Here is a 16,708-nt window from a genome sequence, read left to right as displayed (position 1 = left end):
GACAGACAGGATAAACTGTCACTTAAAAGGGCATGGATTTATTAGGGGAAGATCCTGTCTGACTAACCCAATTGCATTTTTTGAAGTAGTAACAAGGGAGGATTGATGAAGGTAGTGCAGTTAATGTGGTCTATATACATTTTAGTAACACTTTTGACAAGGTCCCACATGGCAAACTGGTTAAAAAAAATAAAAGCCCACAGGATCCAGGAAAATGTAGCAAACTAGATACAAAATTGGCTCAGTAGCAGGAAACAATGGGCAATTGTTGACTGGTGTTTTTGCGACCGGAAGGCTGTGTTCAGTGATGTTCTGCAGGGCTCACTAGTAGGTCTCTGCTTTTTGTGCTAAATATTAATGACTTGCACGTAAAATGTAGGGAGCATGATCAAGAAGTTTGCAGGTGACAACAATTGGTAGTGTGGTTGACAGCAAGGAGAATAACTGTAGACTGCAGGAAGAAATCAATGGACTGGTCAGGTGGGCAGAAAAGTGGCAAATGGAATTCAATCCAGAGTCGTGTGAGGTCTTGCATTTTGGAAAGGTCAAACTAGACAAAGGAATACATAATTAACAGGAGAATACTGAGATGTGTAGAAGAAGGTGAGGGACCTTGGAGTGAATGTCCACAGATCCATGAAGGTAGCAGGACAGGTCAATAAAATGGTTAAGGCATATGGAATCCTTTCCTTTATTAGCTGAGGTATAGAATATAAAAGCAATGAGGTTATGCTGGAGCTGTATAAATCATTAGCTAGGCCACAACTTGAGTACTGTGTGCAGTCCTGGTTACCTCATTACAGAAAGGATGTAATTGCACTGGATAGGGTACAGAGAAGATTTATGGGGATGTTGCCAGGACTGGAAGAATGCAGATATAAAAAGGAAAGAACCCCCAGCTGGGGTTGTTCTCCTTGGAACAGAGGCGGCTGAGGGGAAATTTGATTGAAATGTCCAAAATTGTGAGGGACCTGGATAGAGTGGAGGCGAAGGGCCTATTTACCTTCGCAGAGGGGTCAGCGACTAGGGGGCATAGATTTAAAGCGATTGGTAGAAAGATTAGAACAGTAGAAAGATTAGAAGGGAGATGAGGGAAAAAAATTTTCACCCAGAAGGTAGTAGGGGTCTGGAACTCACCACCTGAAAGGGTAGAAGCAGAAACCATCAACTCATTTTTTTTTTTTATAAAAAGTGTCTGGATATGCACCTCAAGTGCCATAACCTGCAGGGCTACAGACCAAATGCTGGAAGGTGGGATTCAACCAGGTGGCTTGTTTTTCAGCTGGGCAGACATAATGGGCCAAGTGGCCTCTTTCTGTGTCATAATCTTTCTATGATTCAGTGTAGCTAACCACTGTGACAACAGAATAGGAATATTGGAGTTTCCTGGTCTGAAAGGAAGCTCCAAGTATCTCTACCTTCACCTACCAAAAGATAGGAAAACTTGTGAATGCAAACTAAATGGAAACATCATGGCCCTGCTTCCACTTCCTTCCCCCACCAAAAGAAGTCAATCATTTGTATAGCATGCCCATTTTCTGTATGGATACATTTTTCATAAGTGAAGTCAGTAGTGGAGCATGGAACAGATCAACATTTGAGCACCCAGCATCAGGCCAAAGCACACTAACTGCTAACTTCAGAATTTCCCATCGACCACACCCAGTGCTCACAGGCACTGAATAAGGTTACTGCCAGTTGTAGAGTTTATTTTTTTTATTTTTATTTATTTAGAGATACAGCACTGAAACAGGCCCTTCGGCCCACCGAGTCTGTGCCGACCATCAACCACCCATTTTATATTAATCCTACACTAATTCCATATTCCTACCACATCCCCACCTGTCCCTATATTTCACTACCACCTACCTATACTAGGGGCAATTTTTATAATGGCCAATTTACCTATCAACCTGCAAGTCTTTGGCATGTGGGAGGAAACCCACACAGACACAGGGAGAACTTGCAAACTCCACACAGGCAGTACCCAGAATTGAACCCGGGTCGCTGGAGCTGTGAGGCTGCGGTGCTGACCACTGCGCCGCCCCTGTGAGCTCACACACCACTAGGAACTGACTACTTATTAATTATGCAAGGCTTTTCCAGGTGGCAAGAGAATTTAGTTTTGTATTAAGTTGTGCCCACACATTGTTAAGAAACTGTTGAGCTTTATTAAAAGAACAAGGGGAGAAAGAGCATGGCACCATCACCTGCAAGTTCTCCAAGTCACACATCATCATGACTTAGAAATACAATGCTATTGCTTCATCACTGGGACAAAATCCTGGAACCTCCTATCTAACAGTCCTGTGGGTGTAGCTAGACCACACTGACAGCAGCTGTACAAGAAGGCAGCTCATTGTTACCATCCCCAGTTGGCCTTGAAGGTAATAAATGCTGTCTGTGCTGGTGAGGGTCAGATGAAAGAATTAAACAAAAAAAGTCTTTAAAAAAGACATTTTTATTCTGTCTAACCATTCTTTCCAGTGATACTGGAAGGACACAGAGACTGAAGATACTGAAAATATTCGGTCAGCTTTATGTTCAAGTTTGAAGATCAATGGTAATTAATGTTTCTTTACCTTGGCCTGCAGATCAGCCTTGGGCTTGGACTCTGATGGTTCCTTCTGAACGCCGTTAACTGTTGGTAAGATCATTCCCTGAGTAAATTCTGGAATATAAATGCAAAAGTGATGGAGAATTCTAGTGTTCAAAATGATTTCATTGACTGTGAAAGGCACTATATAAATGCAAATTTGTTCCTCCATTTTGAAGTGTAATCATTGTTATGTAGGAAACAGGATAGCCAATTTTCAAGCTCCCACAAACAGCAATGAGATTAATACAAGATAATCCATTTGTGATGCTGGTTGAGGGGTAAATATTGGTCATGACATCAGGGAGAGCTCCTGATCTACTGCAAACAGTGTCACAGGACCTTTTATTTTCACCTGAGGGGGTAGATAGGGCCTTGTTTCAATGTTTCATCTGAAAGATGAAGCATCCAACAGTGTAGCAATCCTTTGGTACTGCACTGAAGTATCAGCCTAGATATTGCGCTCAAGGCTCTGGAATGGCATGAATGCATAACCTTCTGATTAAAAAAGTGAGGTGCTACCACTGAGCCATGGCTGGCCCTTCAATGGATAAATTAAATACTTATTGTGCTGCGCCTTAAACACCACAAAAAAAAAGTCTCAAGTTTGTTGAGATCAGACTAGGTGGCAGCAACGCATCAATTATCTCAGGGCTAGGCAGCAAAGACAAAGGCCTGAATTTTACTGACCAGATTGGAATGAAGAGTAGGCCATTCAGCCCTGCCATTCAATATGATCATGGCTGATCATCCACTTCAATGCCTTTTCCCCCCCACACTATCCCCATATCCCTTTATGTCATTGGTGTTTAGAAATCTGTCAATCTCTGCTTTAAACATACTCAATGACTGAGCTTCCATAGCCCTCTAGGGTAGAGAATTAAAAAGATTCACAACCCTGAGTAAAGAAATGAAATTTCTCTGCATCTCGATCCTAAGTGGCTTCCCCCTTATTTTGAAATTGTGACCCCTGGGTCCAGACTCCCCAATGAGGGGAAACATCTTAACTGCATCTACCCTGTCTATCCCTTTCAGTATTTTGTAGGTTTCAACGAGATCACCGCTCATTTTTTGAAACTGTAGAGAATACAGGCCCAGTTTCCCTAATCTCTCTTCATAGGACAGTCTCGCCATCCCAGGAATAAGTCTGGTGAACTCCCTCTATGACAATAATATCCTTCCTAAGATAAGGGGACCAAAACTGCACACACTACTCCAGGTGCGGTCTAAACAACATTCTATAGAATTGAAGCAAGACTTCGCTACTCCTGTACTCAAATCCCCTTGCGATAAAGCCTTCTTAATTGCTTGCTGCAACTGCATGTTAGCTTTCCGTGACATATGACCCAACACTGGAGGAATATCCGGTCAGCAGTACATGGGTTGGTGTTGGGATGTCCTCAACAATTTTACGCACAAGAGCCGATTAAGGGCCAGCAGGTGGTGGATAAGTCCAGCAACTACAGGCCAGTCAGTCAATTAAATTGCAGTGGTGGAGAAACTTCTAGAAACAATAAGTCAGGACTAAATTAATAATCACATGGACAAATGTGCTTTAATTAAGGAAAGCCAGCATAGATTTAAGGGAAAATCATGTTTAACTAACTGAGTTTTTTTTTGAAGTAGTAACAGAGGGTTGATATGGGCAATGTTGTTGAGGTGTACATGGGACTTCCAAAATGCATTTGGTACAGTGCCACACAACAGACTTGTGAGCAAAACTATGGCTCATGGAATAAAAGGGACGGTAGCAACATGGATACGGAATTGGTTGAGTGACAGAAAAAAAAGAGAGTAGTGGTTAATGGATGTTTTTGGGCTGGAGAAAGGTTTATTGGTGGAGTTCCCCAGCGGTCAGTGTTGGGACCCTTGCTCTTCCCAATTATATTAATGACCTAGAGCTTGGTGTACAAGGCACAATTTCAAGATTTGCAGATGATACAAAACTTGGAAACATTGTGAACTGTGAGGAGGATAGTGTAAAACTTCAAAAAGGACCTAGACAAATTGGTGGAATGGGCAAAAAAGTGGCAGAGTAATGTGAAGGCCTCCCCATCGAAGCATCTAAACCTCATCTTCAAAAGATGAACGACCTGCTTGATGGTGGCTCTTGTAGCCATATGGCAGCATTTGTGTCCTCTGCCCGTGTGTTGGGGGTTGTGTATAGGAGTCAGAATCCATGTTTTCAGTGGATACGCCCTGTCCCCCAGTATCCAGTCGTGAAGGCTTTCAGGTGGTCTGAAGAGCTGAGGCAATTGAGATTGTCAGAATGCAAGAGTCGTGGCAGCTTCCCAGAAACCTCATGCACACCTGCATGATTCACTTAGGGTCATCACAGATGACGAACGTTCAGGGAGTGAAACCCCTTCCTGGCCACGAGTACAGTCAGTCAATGACCCCCTGCACCTAGGGAAATCCAGCCACGGCCCCAAAGCCAACTGACCTCGGCCTGACCAGTTGTGAACTTGATGTATTGTCCAGCTGACAGTACATAACATTCATAACCTCCTTTATGCATCGATGGGTTGCTGACAGAGATGCCACATACATCTCCAGATGATTCCAGGAACGAACCACTGACGAAAAAAGGAGTGCCAACATCACCTTTAACACAACAGGCATTGGATGCCTGGCACGTCCCACTGGCATCAACTTCTCCAGCATACCACACACCTGCCTGGAGAGATGCAATCTTCGTACACATTGGTGCTCTGATTATTAAGCTAAGCATCTAACAGTACACCATTTGAGTTGGGCAGCACCTTCTGCAACCATGAGGCTGCCCTCTTGCCCTCATACACTCTCCTCATCCAATGGGTTCCTCAACCTGCTGGAGCTCCACTGGCCACTGCACAGGCACACCATGTGGCTGCTTACCCATCTCTGTGCCACTGTGTTCCAAAGAAGGGTCACTGACCCGAAACGTTAATTCTGCTTCTCTTTCCACAGATGCTGCCAGACCTGCTGAGTGATTCCAGCATTTCTTGTTTTTGTTGTCTGTGCCACTCTTCCTCACTGGATGAGTCAAAGTCTGAAAGCAGTGACCCCCCCATAGCCAGGCGAAGCTTCCACGGCAATGAGCCTCTCAAGAACTGTTGACAATAGCACTGAAGTGCAAGTCCCCAAAGCCAAGCCCAGGAGGAACTAGCATTTTCAAAAGGAGGAAAAGGGAAGAGTTTTCCACTCAGCATATCAGCACATTTCAGCCTCCCAATAGGAGAATAGACTGGCAGCTAATGTAAAAGGGAATCCATATAAACAGTAGATGGTTAGTAAGAGCAGGGTGGGGCTGAGTAGGGACCAGAGGAGACCTACACATGGAGGCAGATGGCATGGCTGAGGTACTCAATGAACACATTGCACCTGTCTTTACCAAGAAGATGCTGCCAAAGTCACACCGAGGAGGTAGCTGAGATACTAGATGGACTAATAATTGATCAAGAGAAAGTACTGGAAAGGTTGGCCGTACTTAAAGTTTTTAAGTCACCAGGTTCAGATGGGATGAATCTGAGGATGCCAAGGAAAGTGGGAGTGGAAATTGCAGAGCTCCTGGCCATCATCTTCCAATCCTCCTCAAATACGGGGGAGGTGCTAGAACACAGCAACTATGGGCCAGTCAGTTCCGAAGAAGGGTCACTGACCCGAAACGTTAACTCTACTTCTCTTTCCACAGATGCTGCCAGACCTGCTGAGTGAATCCAGCATTTCTTGTTTTTGTTTCAGATTTCCAGCATCCGCAGTATTTTGCTTTTATTTTAGTTTAACCTTAGTGTTGGGCAAGATTTTAGAAACTATGTTGGACAACAAAATTAACTCCAAGTTCCTGATAATTAATTATCCTGCAAGATGTGATCTTCCTCAGACAAGCCAGCAGGCAGTTCTTCATCACAACTGACAACAGCTTGGCTAAAAGTTATGGATCAGCTAAAAAAATTTCCAAGTTATTAACACAAACTATCCCATTTTACTTCTGTCAAAAACTCCTAGCTTTCATCCAACCCATCTCCTTACTTAAGACAGACCCAACCTTTGCTGCCCATTTGATCATAAAACAGACTTCAAATCCAATAACCTACTCATTACAAAGTCTTCATTTTCTACTTTACATTCGACCATCACCTTGTCTTTATCACCCTTCATTAACTCCATCTCCCATCAAATGAATTCACAACCCTCCGTCTCTTACATATCTAATAGCGTACCCTCTTACTACATTTGTAACCTCCTCCAGCTCTACATGGCAGCTCTGAACACCTGCATATCTACCGACTCTCATCTAGTGATGTGGCCTCACGCTATCTTGGTCATGGAACGTTTTGATAAACTTGCAATCGTGCTCCCTCTTCCCATTTTCAAAACCTACTTCATGCACAGCACTGGTCACTTCTAATGCTATTACTTATAGTCAAAACTAACCCAACCCCACTAACCTCCCTCTGACCCCCAAAAAAGCACTTAAGCACCTTGGAACAGTTACTATGTTGAAAGTGTTAACATAAGTGCAAAGTTAGATGATGCAGAACCCAGTGTTATTAAACCCCAGCTTCAGTAAAGCCAACAATTATGATCTTCCCCCAGTTTAAAGATAGACAAAATTTTTCCTGGCTGAATATTTTCATATTTGCAGTACTGTCCAGTAGCAGATAACAAATCAGCAACTACATAGCAAAGAAAGTCACCTTTGAGCTGGATTCAAGGCTAAGTTCTAGAATTGAACCTACAATGGTCTCACGCAACTTGATAAAATATGTTTTAGACTGACAAATAAAACTGCAATTTAAAGAAGTGTGTTCAATTTTGTCCCTGTAAATATTAACATGCAACATTCAATGTATTGCAATCTCTGTTTAACTGGATCATTGATTATGATTTTACTGGAATGAAAGGTTGAATGTAAGAAATGCTTTATTCTATACTTACCTAATTTCAGTGTATCAATGTAGTTGAGAAGTGCCTCCCTGATCTTTCTTGCACCATCATTTTTCATTAGAGCCAACAATTTTGTGTCAGGCTCATCTTTTGCCAGCCCAACAATAATCTGGAGGACAATTCCAAACATTTAATTCAGACAGGCTCCAAAAAAATAAACAAAAGCTACAATTACCTACAGAGTCCAAAATATTAAATTTCCAAAAGCTTTTATACATACTGCATCCTTTATATAGAATCACGTTTATTGCCAGCTTCTTGCAAATACTTTTTCCTGCATTAACACGATCACAAATCTCAGCATTCATCATGTCATTACTTCAGGGGGATGAAGTATTATCTTCCCAGTCATAGAACAAATGTACAAATTTCGTTTTATAAAGTACAACTGGGAACAGTAAGGATTGCACAATGGCAATTATTTTTGGGTGGGAGAGAAAAGAAAGTATGCGGAAGAGAAAACTCAACCTAAATATCGTGAAGTTTACCAGGCAACACAAGGGAAGGGTACTGCAGTTACAGATGCTTTAAAAACAAGTTTCAAAATATCTTAAACTAAAATCAATGCTCATTTTACCACAGCAAAAAAAGTCAATCTTAGAGTTCAAGTCAGTCTCAAAAGATGGGCTTGGACTGGTTTGACTTTAAGCATTTTTTCAAAATTATAAATGCAAAAGCAGCACTTAGCCTCTTCTAGCTTAGAGCTACAGCTAGAGAGCAGAAATAACCCAGTTTCATACTATTAATTAACACACTTCTATTCATTAAAAAGGCCCAAATGGCTCTTTTTGGTGCACAATTTTCTCTCCACTTTACATTTAAACAAAGTTGACTGCACCCAAGGAGATCTTGATGTAATGAACAGAGTTAAGTTTCAGAGAACCTGTGGCAGTATGTTGGATAACCATGATTTCAATGCATGGAAGGATACAGGTTCAACTTCACACACGCTTTGGTTCCAATCCTGATCATCCCAAATGGGGACCAGGCAGGAAAAAAATTGGAACCGATGGGAAAAACCCTGAAAAGATGGTATCATGCTGTCTAGCAGCATTGAAAAAAAAAACTTGGGAGCAGGTCCAGCCTCAGTCAGGCAAAGCAAACCAGAAAAATGTAGGAAAGAATCATAGCAGCTTACAGCACAGGAGAACATTTGACCTGTTGCAACTGTGCTGACTCTAAGAGTAGAATAGGAATAATTATATTTTTTTTTAAAAAAAACAACTTACATCTACATCATCAACATCATTTTCATCTGACAGGTTTGGTATTTCCACAGTTCCTTTATATTTAATTCCAGTTTTTGAAGTTCCTACAATAGAAGGATACAAAGTGTATGCAGTGATACAAGCATAATTTTTTTCAACAAAACTATTAATTTGCACAGGTTGGGGGGGGGGGGTGTGGGTGGGCAGAAGCAGGGGAAGTGATCTGGATAATTTTTTCACTTTATTCTTAATTAGGTCACTCCATAGTCGCCTCACAGCGACCAAAACACGGAAGGCAGCAGTTACAGGTTATAAGTCCAGCTCAATTGGCGCAGAGATTGGGCGCCACGGGTTGCCTTTGTCGGTGGGAGAGGTCATCGCACCTCACTGGACAGCTACCGCCCGCCTCAAACCGGGCAGACCCCGGTCAATAAGGTTCTGTCCCGCCACAGTCCACCTGCTTCAATGGGTGCTTGGAGCTCAGGGCCGTTGGCCGAAAAGCGGACTGCAATACCGCACCAAACAGCACGACAAAAAAAAAAAAAAAAAAAGGAGGTACGACCCCTTCGTTTTGCAAGCTGGAATTTCAGAACTATGTGTCCTGACCTGTCGGAAGACCTTAAACAAATCAACGATTCTCGGAAGACCGCCATCATCAACAAGCTCAGTAGACTCAATGTGGACATTGCAGCACTTCAGGAGACACGCCTCCCTGCGAGCAGATCTCTAACAGAGCAAGACTATACTTTCTACTGGCAGGGTAGGTATCCTGAAGAACCAAGACAGCATGGAGTGGGCTTCGCCATCAGAAACTCTGCTCAGCATGATAGAGCCACCCTCAAATGGCTCATAACGCATACGGTCCATCCGACTGCTCACCGCCTCTGGTCCAGTACACCTACTCAGTATCTATGCTCCAACACTGCTCCCCACCTGAAGCTAAAGACAAGTTCTACGAGGAACTCCATAATATTAGTAGCATCCCCAATACCGAACATCTGTTCCTGCTGGGGGACTTTAATGCCAGGATTGGGGCCGACCATGACTCATGGCCCTTCTGCCTTGGGTGCTATGGCATTGGAAGGATGAATGAGAATGGACAGAGACTGCTTGAGTTGTGTATCTATAACCTCTGCATCACCAACTCACTCTTTCACAATAAACCCTGTCACCAGGTTTCTTGGAGGCACCCAAAATCATGTCGTTGGCACCAGCTGGACCTCAGTCACAAGGCGAGCATCTTTAAACAGCGTTCAAACCACACGCAGCTTCCACAGTGCGGACTGCGACACCGACCACTCCCTGGTGTGCAGCAAGGTTAGACTCAAACCAAAGAAGTTACATCACTCCAAGCAGAAGGACCACCCGCGCATCAACACGAGCAGAATTTCTTATCCACAGCTGTTACAAAAATTTCTAAATTCACATGAAAAAGCCCTTCAAAACACTCCTACAGCAGAGACCAAGTGGGCCCACATCAGAGACACCATCTATGACTCAGCAATGACCACCTATGGCAAACGCGTGAAGTGGAATGCAGACTGGTTTCAATCTCACTTTGAAGAGCTGGAACCTATCACAGCCGCTAAGCGCATTGCACTGCTGAACTACAAGAAAGCCCCCAGCCAGTTAACATCCGTAGCACTTAAAACAGCCAGAAGCGCTGCGTAAATGACTACTGGCAACACCTATGCAGTCATATTCAGCTGGCCTCTGACAACAGAAACATCAGATGAATGTATGATGGCATTGAGAGCTTTTGGACCAACCGTCAAGAAGATCGCCCCCCTCAAATATAAATCAGGGGACACAATCACTGACCAACGCAAGCAAATGGACCGCTGGGTTGAGCACTACCTAGAACTGTACTCCAGGGAGAATGTTGTCACTGAGACCGCCCTCAATGCAGCCCAGCCTCTGCCAGTCATGGATGAGCTGGATGTACAGCCAACAAAATCGGAACTCAGTAATGACATTGATTCTCTAGCCAGTGGAAAAGCCCCTGGGAAGGACAGCATTACCCCTGAAATAATTAAGAGTGCTAAGCCTGCTATACTCTCAGCACTCTACGAATTGCTTTGCCTGTGCTGGGATGAGGGAGCAGTACCACAGGACATGCGCGATGCCAATATCATCACCCTCTATAAAAACAAAGGTGACCACGGTGACTGCAACAACTACCGTGGAATCTCCCTGCTCAGCATAGTGGGGAAAGTCTTTGCTCGAGTCGCTTTAAACAAGCTCCAGAAGCTGGCCGAGCACGTCTACCCTGAGGCACAGTGTGGCTTTCGAGCACAGAGATCGACTATTGACATGCTGTTCTCCCTTCATCAACTACAGGAGAAATGCCGCGAACAACAGATGCCCCTCTACGTTGCTTTCATTGATCTCACCAAAGCCTTTGACCTCATCAGCAGACGTGGTCCCTTCAGACTACTAGAAAAGATCGGATGTCCACCAAAGCTACTAAGTATCATCACCTCATTCCATGACAATATGAAAAGCACAATTCAGCATAGCGGCACCTCATCAGACCCCTTTCCTATCCTGAGTGGCGTGAAACAGGGCTGTGTTCTCGCACCTACACTGTTTGGGATTTTCTTCTCCCTGCTGCTCTCACATGCGTTCAATTCTTCAAAAGAAGGAATTTTCCTTCACGCAAAATCAGGTGGCAGGTTGTTCAACCTTGCCCGTCTCAGAGCGAAGACCAAAGTACGGAAAGTCCTCATCAGGGAACTCCTCTTTGCCGACGATGCTGCTTTAACATCTCACATTGAAGAGTGTCTGCAGAATCTCATCGACATTCGTTGCAGGCAGCCGCAAACCTTTGGCCTAACCATCAGCCTCAAGAAAACGAACATCATGAGACAGGACATCAGTAATGCTCCATCCATCAATATCGGCGACCACTCTCTGGAAGTGGTTCAAGAGTTCGTCTACCTAGGCTCAATTATCACCAATAACTCTCTCGATGCAGAAATCAACGAGTGCATGGGAGAGGCTTCCACTGCTATGTACAGACTGGCCAAGAGAGTGCGGGAAAATGGTGCACTGACACGGAACACAAAAGTCCGAGTGTATCAAGCCTGTGTCCTCAGTACCTTGCTCTACAGCAGCGAGGCCTGGACAATGTATGTCAGCCAAGAGCGATGTCTCAATTCATTCCATCTTCGCTGCCTCCAGAGAATCCTTGGCATCAGGTGGCAGGACTGTATCTCCAACTCAGAAGTCCTCGAGGCAGCCAACATCCCCAGCTTACACACCCTACTGAGTCAGTGGTGCTTGAGATGGCTTGGCCATGTGAGCCTCATGGAAGATGGCAGGATTTCCAAGAACACAGTGTACAGCGAGCTCGTCACTGGTATCAGACCCACAGGCCATCCATGCCTCCGCTTTAAAGACGTTTGCAAACGCGACATGAAGTCCTGTGACATTGATCACAAGTCGTGGGAGTCAGTTGCCAGCGATTGCCAGAGCTGGCAGGCAGCCATAAAGGCGGGGCTAAAGTGTGGCGAGTTGAAGAGACTTAGCAGTTGGCAGGAAAAAAGACAGAAGCGCAAGGAGAGAGCCAAATACAAAACAGCCCCGACAACCAATTTTATCTGCAGCACCTGTGGAAGAGTCTGTCACTCTAGAATTGGCCTTGATAGCCACTCCAAGCACTGCTTCACAAACCACTGACCACCTGCAGGCGCTTACCCATTGTCTCCCGAGCCAAGGAGGCCAAAGAGATCGGTTAAGAAATTTCTCAAGGCAAGTACAGAATAAAAATCAGATTAGCCCTGCTTTTTCCAATCTGAAAATATTTCCACCTTCCCAAAGCATACTAAAGATTTCACACCTTGAAATTAAGGCTCCCATCCAATAAGGTAGGCATTAGATAAATGTTTTATGTATAGATGAGGCCTACACATCAGAAGACACTTTCTCTCAGAGGAAGGAGTGAAAAACAAAGTTTAACATGCATACCTGGTATGGTAATGGGCTACACAGGTCACTAAAGTGCATAGGTTTGCATTGCCTTGGTTACATAATCATACTGGGATCCCCAACCTTAAGTGCAATTTCAAAATTGATAGTGCCTTCGATAATTTTGCCTCCATATTCAAATTCTACAGCTACACCTCTGTCAACCTTCAAAAAGACACATTAAATTGTATTTTTACCCCCAACCACACTTCTGGTCATCCCCCTATCTCTTGCTCAGGTCCAACCTGTCCCTGATGCATCTTTCTGTAGTAGAATCTTTCGTGACTGAACTCATCTCCTCTCCAACGTAGACTTGTTTCCAAAGGAAAACTGGATATATTTACTGCTGGTAATTCTACACAGGTAGACTGAATCAGCCTTTGCTGCATGACAACTTGTCTAACTAGCACTTGGTTAACATATCAAATAGCTGCCAGCATCCATAGAACTGAGCCCCAGCATAAGTAATGCATAATGTTTGATGGAGATGATCTTACAAAATTCTTACAGGGCGTGACAGGGTAGATGTAGATAGGATGTTTCCTCTGGCTGGTGAGTCTAGAACAAGGGGAAATAGTCTCAGAATAAGGGGCAAACCATTTAAGACCGCGATGAGGAGGAATTTATTTCCGCAGGTGGTGGTGAATCTGTGGAATTCTCTACCCCAGAGAACTGTGGGAGCTCAATCATTGAGCATGTTCAAGACAGAAAATCGATAGTTTTCTGAATACTAATGATATCAAGGGATATGGGGATAGTGGGGAAAAATGGCACAGAGGTAGATGATCAGCCATGATCTGTTTTAATGGTGGAGCAGGCTCGACGGGCCAAATGGCCTACTCCTGCTCCTATTTCTTATTATCTATGAGGAGGGAAAATGAAATCATTGTTAATAAGAATGTGATTTCAACTTGAAAATTAGGAAGGAAATGACCTGGTTTATGTTCTTTGTGGGGGGAAAAAAGTACATGAATTTTTATGAACTGAAACCAAGGTGAAAATGTCAGTACTGGGAAAGGAAACAATTCAACTTTGGACATGCAGTGACACAATTAAGCACTCTTACAGACAAGAGGAAGGTTAAAACTCTGTCCTAATAACATGCATTATTACTGAAAGAAATGGGTCAACAGCCTGGATTTGAATGCAGATGAAAACATGATTTTCTTTTCCCTCCCTCTTCCAAATCACTCATTTATTCCCTTGCACATAAAGGCTTTAACTTTGCTGGGATATTGTTCCTCAGATGTTGATCATCTGATGAATAGCCATGCAGGCATGGTACCGAAGAGTCACATCATGTCAGCATGTTACTCCACTGTCAGGATGGTCAGAGCTTAGACCAATCATGTCTTCATTGATATCCACACGTACTCCAGTAGGAATCACTGGAAAGTGATTAAGAATGGGACTGCTGGCTGTTTTCTATTTCTTCAAGGGGTACTGCAACAACCTCACTGTCTGGGCTGAGGTCGGTTAACAGGCAGGGGCCAAACTTTTCTGATCTGTAATACTCCACTACTCACTGGACAAGTTGAATGAGTCACTTTGGTCAAAGTTTCAAAATAACTTGTGTGGTTCTGCATACTCACCTATCCATGACATGTGGATATTCCACTCAAAGAAGAAAATCAGTTTTCCTTTTCTGTTGTTAATTGAAGCTTCACCATCAGTCTTGCTCACCTCGGTCACTTCGCACACTCCCTCTTCGTTTTCTACATTGACTGCCAGCAACAGTGACTTAAGTTTATCTATGGACCAATTCGAGGCATCTCTTTCTGTCCTGTGGATGGATATGAAGGTCAGCTTTACTGTGGACAGGTTAAGATCATCCCCAATGACTAAAGTCTGAAGCTTTAGATCAATCTGTACATGCTAGCTTTGAAGCTTTTATCTTTCACCAAGTATGACAGAAAGCAATATTTTGCCAGTAAATGCAACATCCTACCCTATACAATTTTCAAATACAGAAGAGAACAGAAATTGACATTCTGAAAAAACACAAATCTGTCAAAATTTATACAAGCTGCTTTCATCATTCAGAACTGTCATTTACTGCAGCAAATGGAAGCATGCTTTAATAGCAGCCTCCACATGCCATTCTCAGCAAGAGCATTGCTTGACTCAGCTTTGTCCTGATTTCAACAAATCCTTACCCATCTAGGACAGGAGAAGGTTTTTTTTTCCCCTCATTCCTTTTACTTCTATCATGTAGGTTAAATAAAGTGCCCTCTTTATTAAAAACTTTACATCTATGTGCACTTGTCAGCTTTTTCCATTTATAATGGAAACTATATGGCAAGCTATAATTACATCTTCATCACAATGGTAACACTGGATAAATATTTGAAACAGATAAAAAGATACAAGGATCTGAGGAAAGAGCAGGACATTAGGATTAGTTTGAGATGGCTCTAGCAAAAGAACCAGCATAGACAATCCATGCCAAATTCTGTGGTCTCAGAAGCCTAAGATGCAATGAGCTTTTGCTCTCATTAGAAAGAGACAAGAATCCCCTTTTCCCTTAGCATCATCTCAAAGCTAGACAGAATTCCAACAACAAAATGCAGAAATCAAGACCGACACCCCTTGCATCATATCTGCAAATCAATACCTTTAAGGCACCCTTTTGATCCATGCAGAACATGGCAGTTCCCCTCCCTTCCTTATCCTAAACTTCCTCCTTCTCATCAAAATTTCCCCTTTGCCCCTCTCCCAAAAGAGGTGACCCACATGAGTTGACATCTACTGCTTTGACCAAGAAAGCCATTCATCACAAGGGTGGACCAAGCTTGTTACAGCAGGCTGTTGACAGTGGACAGGATAATGCCAAGCAAATAAATTTGTACAATTTCAGCAGGTACCACTGGATAACAATCAGGAATCCTAATTATACCTTCCCAAACCCAGGGACACCTAGCTTTCTTTACAGTACCTTAAGAATTCACACGATAGCAAACTAACACTGTTCAAGACTTTATCCAACACAAAAAACATTTCCAGTTCCTTTAATACTATATAATCTCAAACAAAAATCAGATCACTACTTTACTTTCCAGGGAAAGTATACACAATACTAAAGCCATCACAGGAAAGTCAGTGTTAGAACTATGCATGCTTTTTAATCAAAACAGAGAATTCTCTCTCTCTCTCTCTCTCTCTCTCTCTCCTGATGCTGCCATGTCTGCTGAGTATTTCCAGCATTTTCTGTTTCATTTCAGATTTCCAGCATCAAAAGCAAAATACTTTTGAATATGCATGATTTACCTCCTCCTGCTATTACATGCATATTCTTCATTCACACATTCTTTCTCTGACCCACTTCAACCACCAGTATGGCTAATGAGGACACAAAGGGGAGAGAGATTGAAAATTAACAGTACATGTACAGTTGAGGAAGGCATTCCACATCTATCTTGATTCTTACATCCAAAAACAGCATAAAACCCTCCCCATTGCAGCATCCAATCATACTTCTGAAATGATTCCAATGTTTCTACCTCCACTAATCTATCTGGGAACCAGTTCAAAGTTGTGAAGGACAGTATGAGGGAGCACATCCAGAACTCAGCCCTCAAGTTTTCCTTTTCTAGCTTCAAGCTCCAACCCCTTGTCCTACTTTCAACAGGCTAGTTTAAAAAAATACCAGACTTCCCTTTTCGACATACTATCTTGTGACATTTAAGCACAAGTTTCCCTCAAGTACATAAACCAGAGCCCCCAAGCTTACAAAAGGAAGATCAAACCATCACACCCTCACAAAAATGTAACCCCTCACAAACCAGAGTGTGTGTGGCGGGCAGGAGAAAGAGATCAGATAGTGGGGAAGGAGGATAATATAAAATAGTGACTTGACAGTACAGAACTGGAGTATTGCTGAAATACAGAAACATGCTGTCAAAGCTTTTTATCTTGCAATCATCCGGACAGATACAAGAATATAAAATTTCAAAGGGAACAATGTTGATTCTTTTGAAATTTGGCATTCATGTATCTGTCCCGAGGA

General features: G+C 43.1%; 1 protein-coding gene across 1 annotated transcript in view; it reads right to left on the bottom strand.

Moving 5' to 3' along the window:
- LOC137373606 (activator of 90 kDa heat shock protein ATPase homolog 1-like) overlaps positions 1-16,708 on the bottom strand; it is a 43,460-nt gene that overhangs the window by 25,930 nt on the left and 822 nt on the right. Inside the window, exons 2-5 of the mRNA XM_068038621.1 lie at positions 14,295-14,485; positions 8,755-8,837; positions 7,517-7,634; positions 2,583-2,671 (exon numbers count right to left, since the gene is read on the bottom strand). Coding sequence (XP_067894722.1) covers positions 2,583-2,671; positions 7,517-7,634; positions 8,755-8,837; positions 14,295-14,485 — 481 coding nt within the window. The remainder of the gene's footprint in view (positions 1-2,582; positions 2,672-7,516; positions 7,635-8,754; positions 8,838-14,294; positions 14,486-16,708) is intronic.

This window comes from Heterodontus francisci, chromosome 9 (genome assembly GCF_036365525.1).
Source record: "Heterodontus francisci isolate sHetFra1 chromosome 9, sHetFra1.hap1, whole genome shotgun sequence".
Lineage (NCBI taxonomy): Eukaryota > Metazoa > Chordata > Chondrichthyes > Heterodontiformes > Heterodontidae > Heterodontus > Heterodontus francisci.
This window is presented reverse-complemented; position numbering and strand designations above follow the sequence as displayed.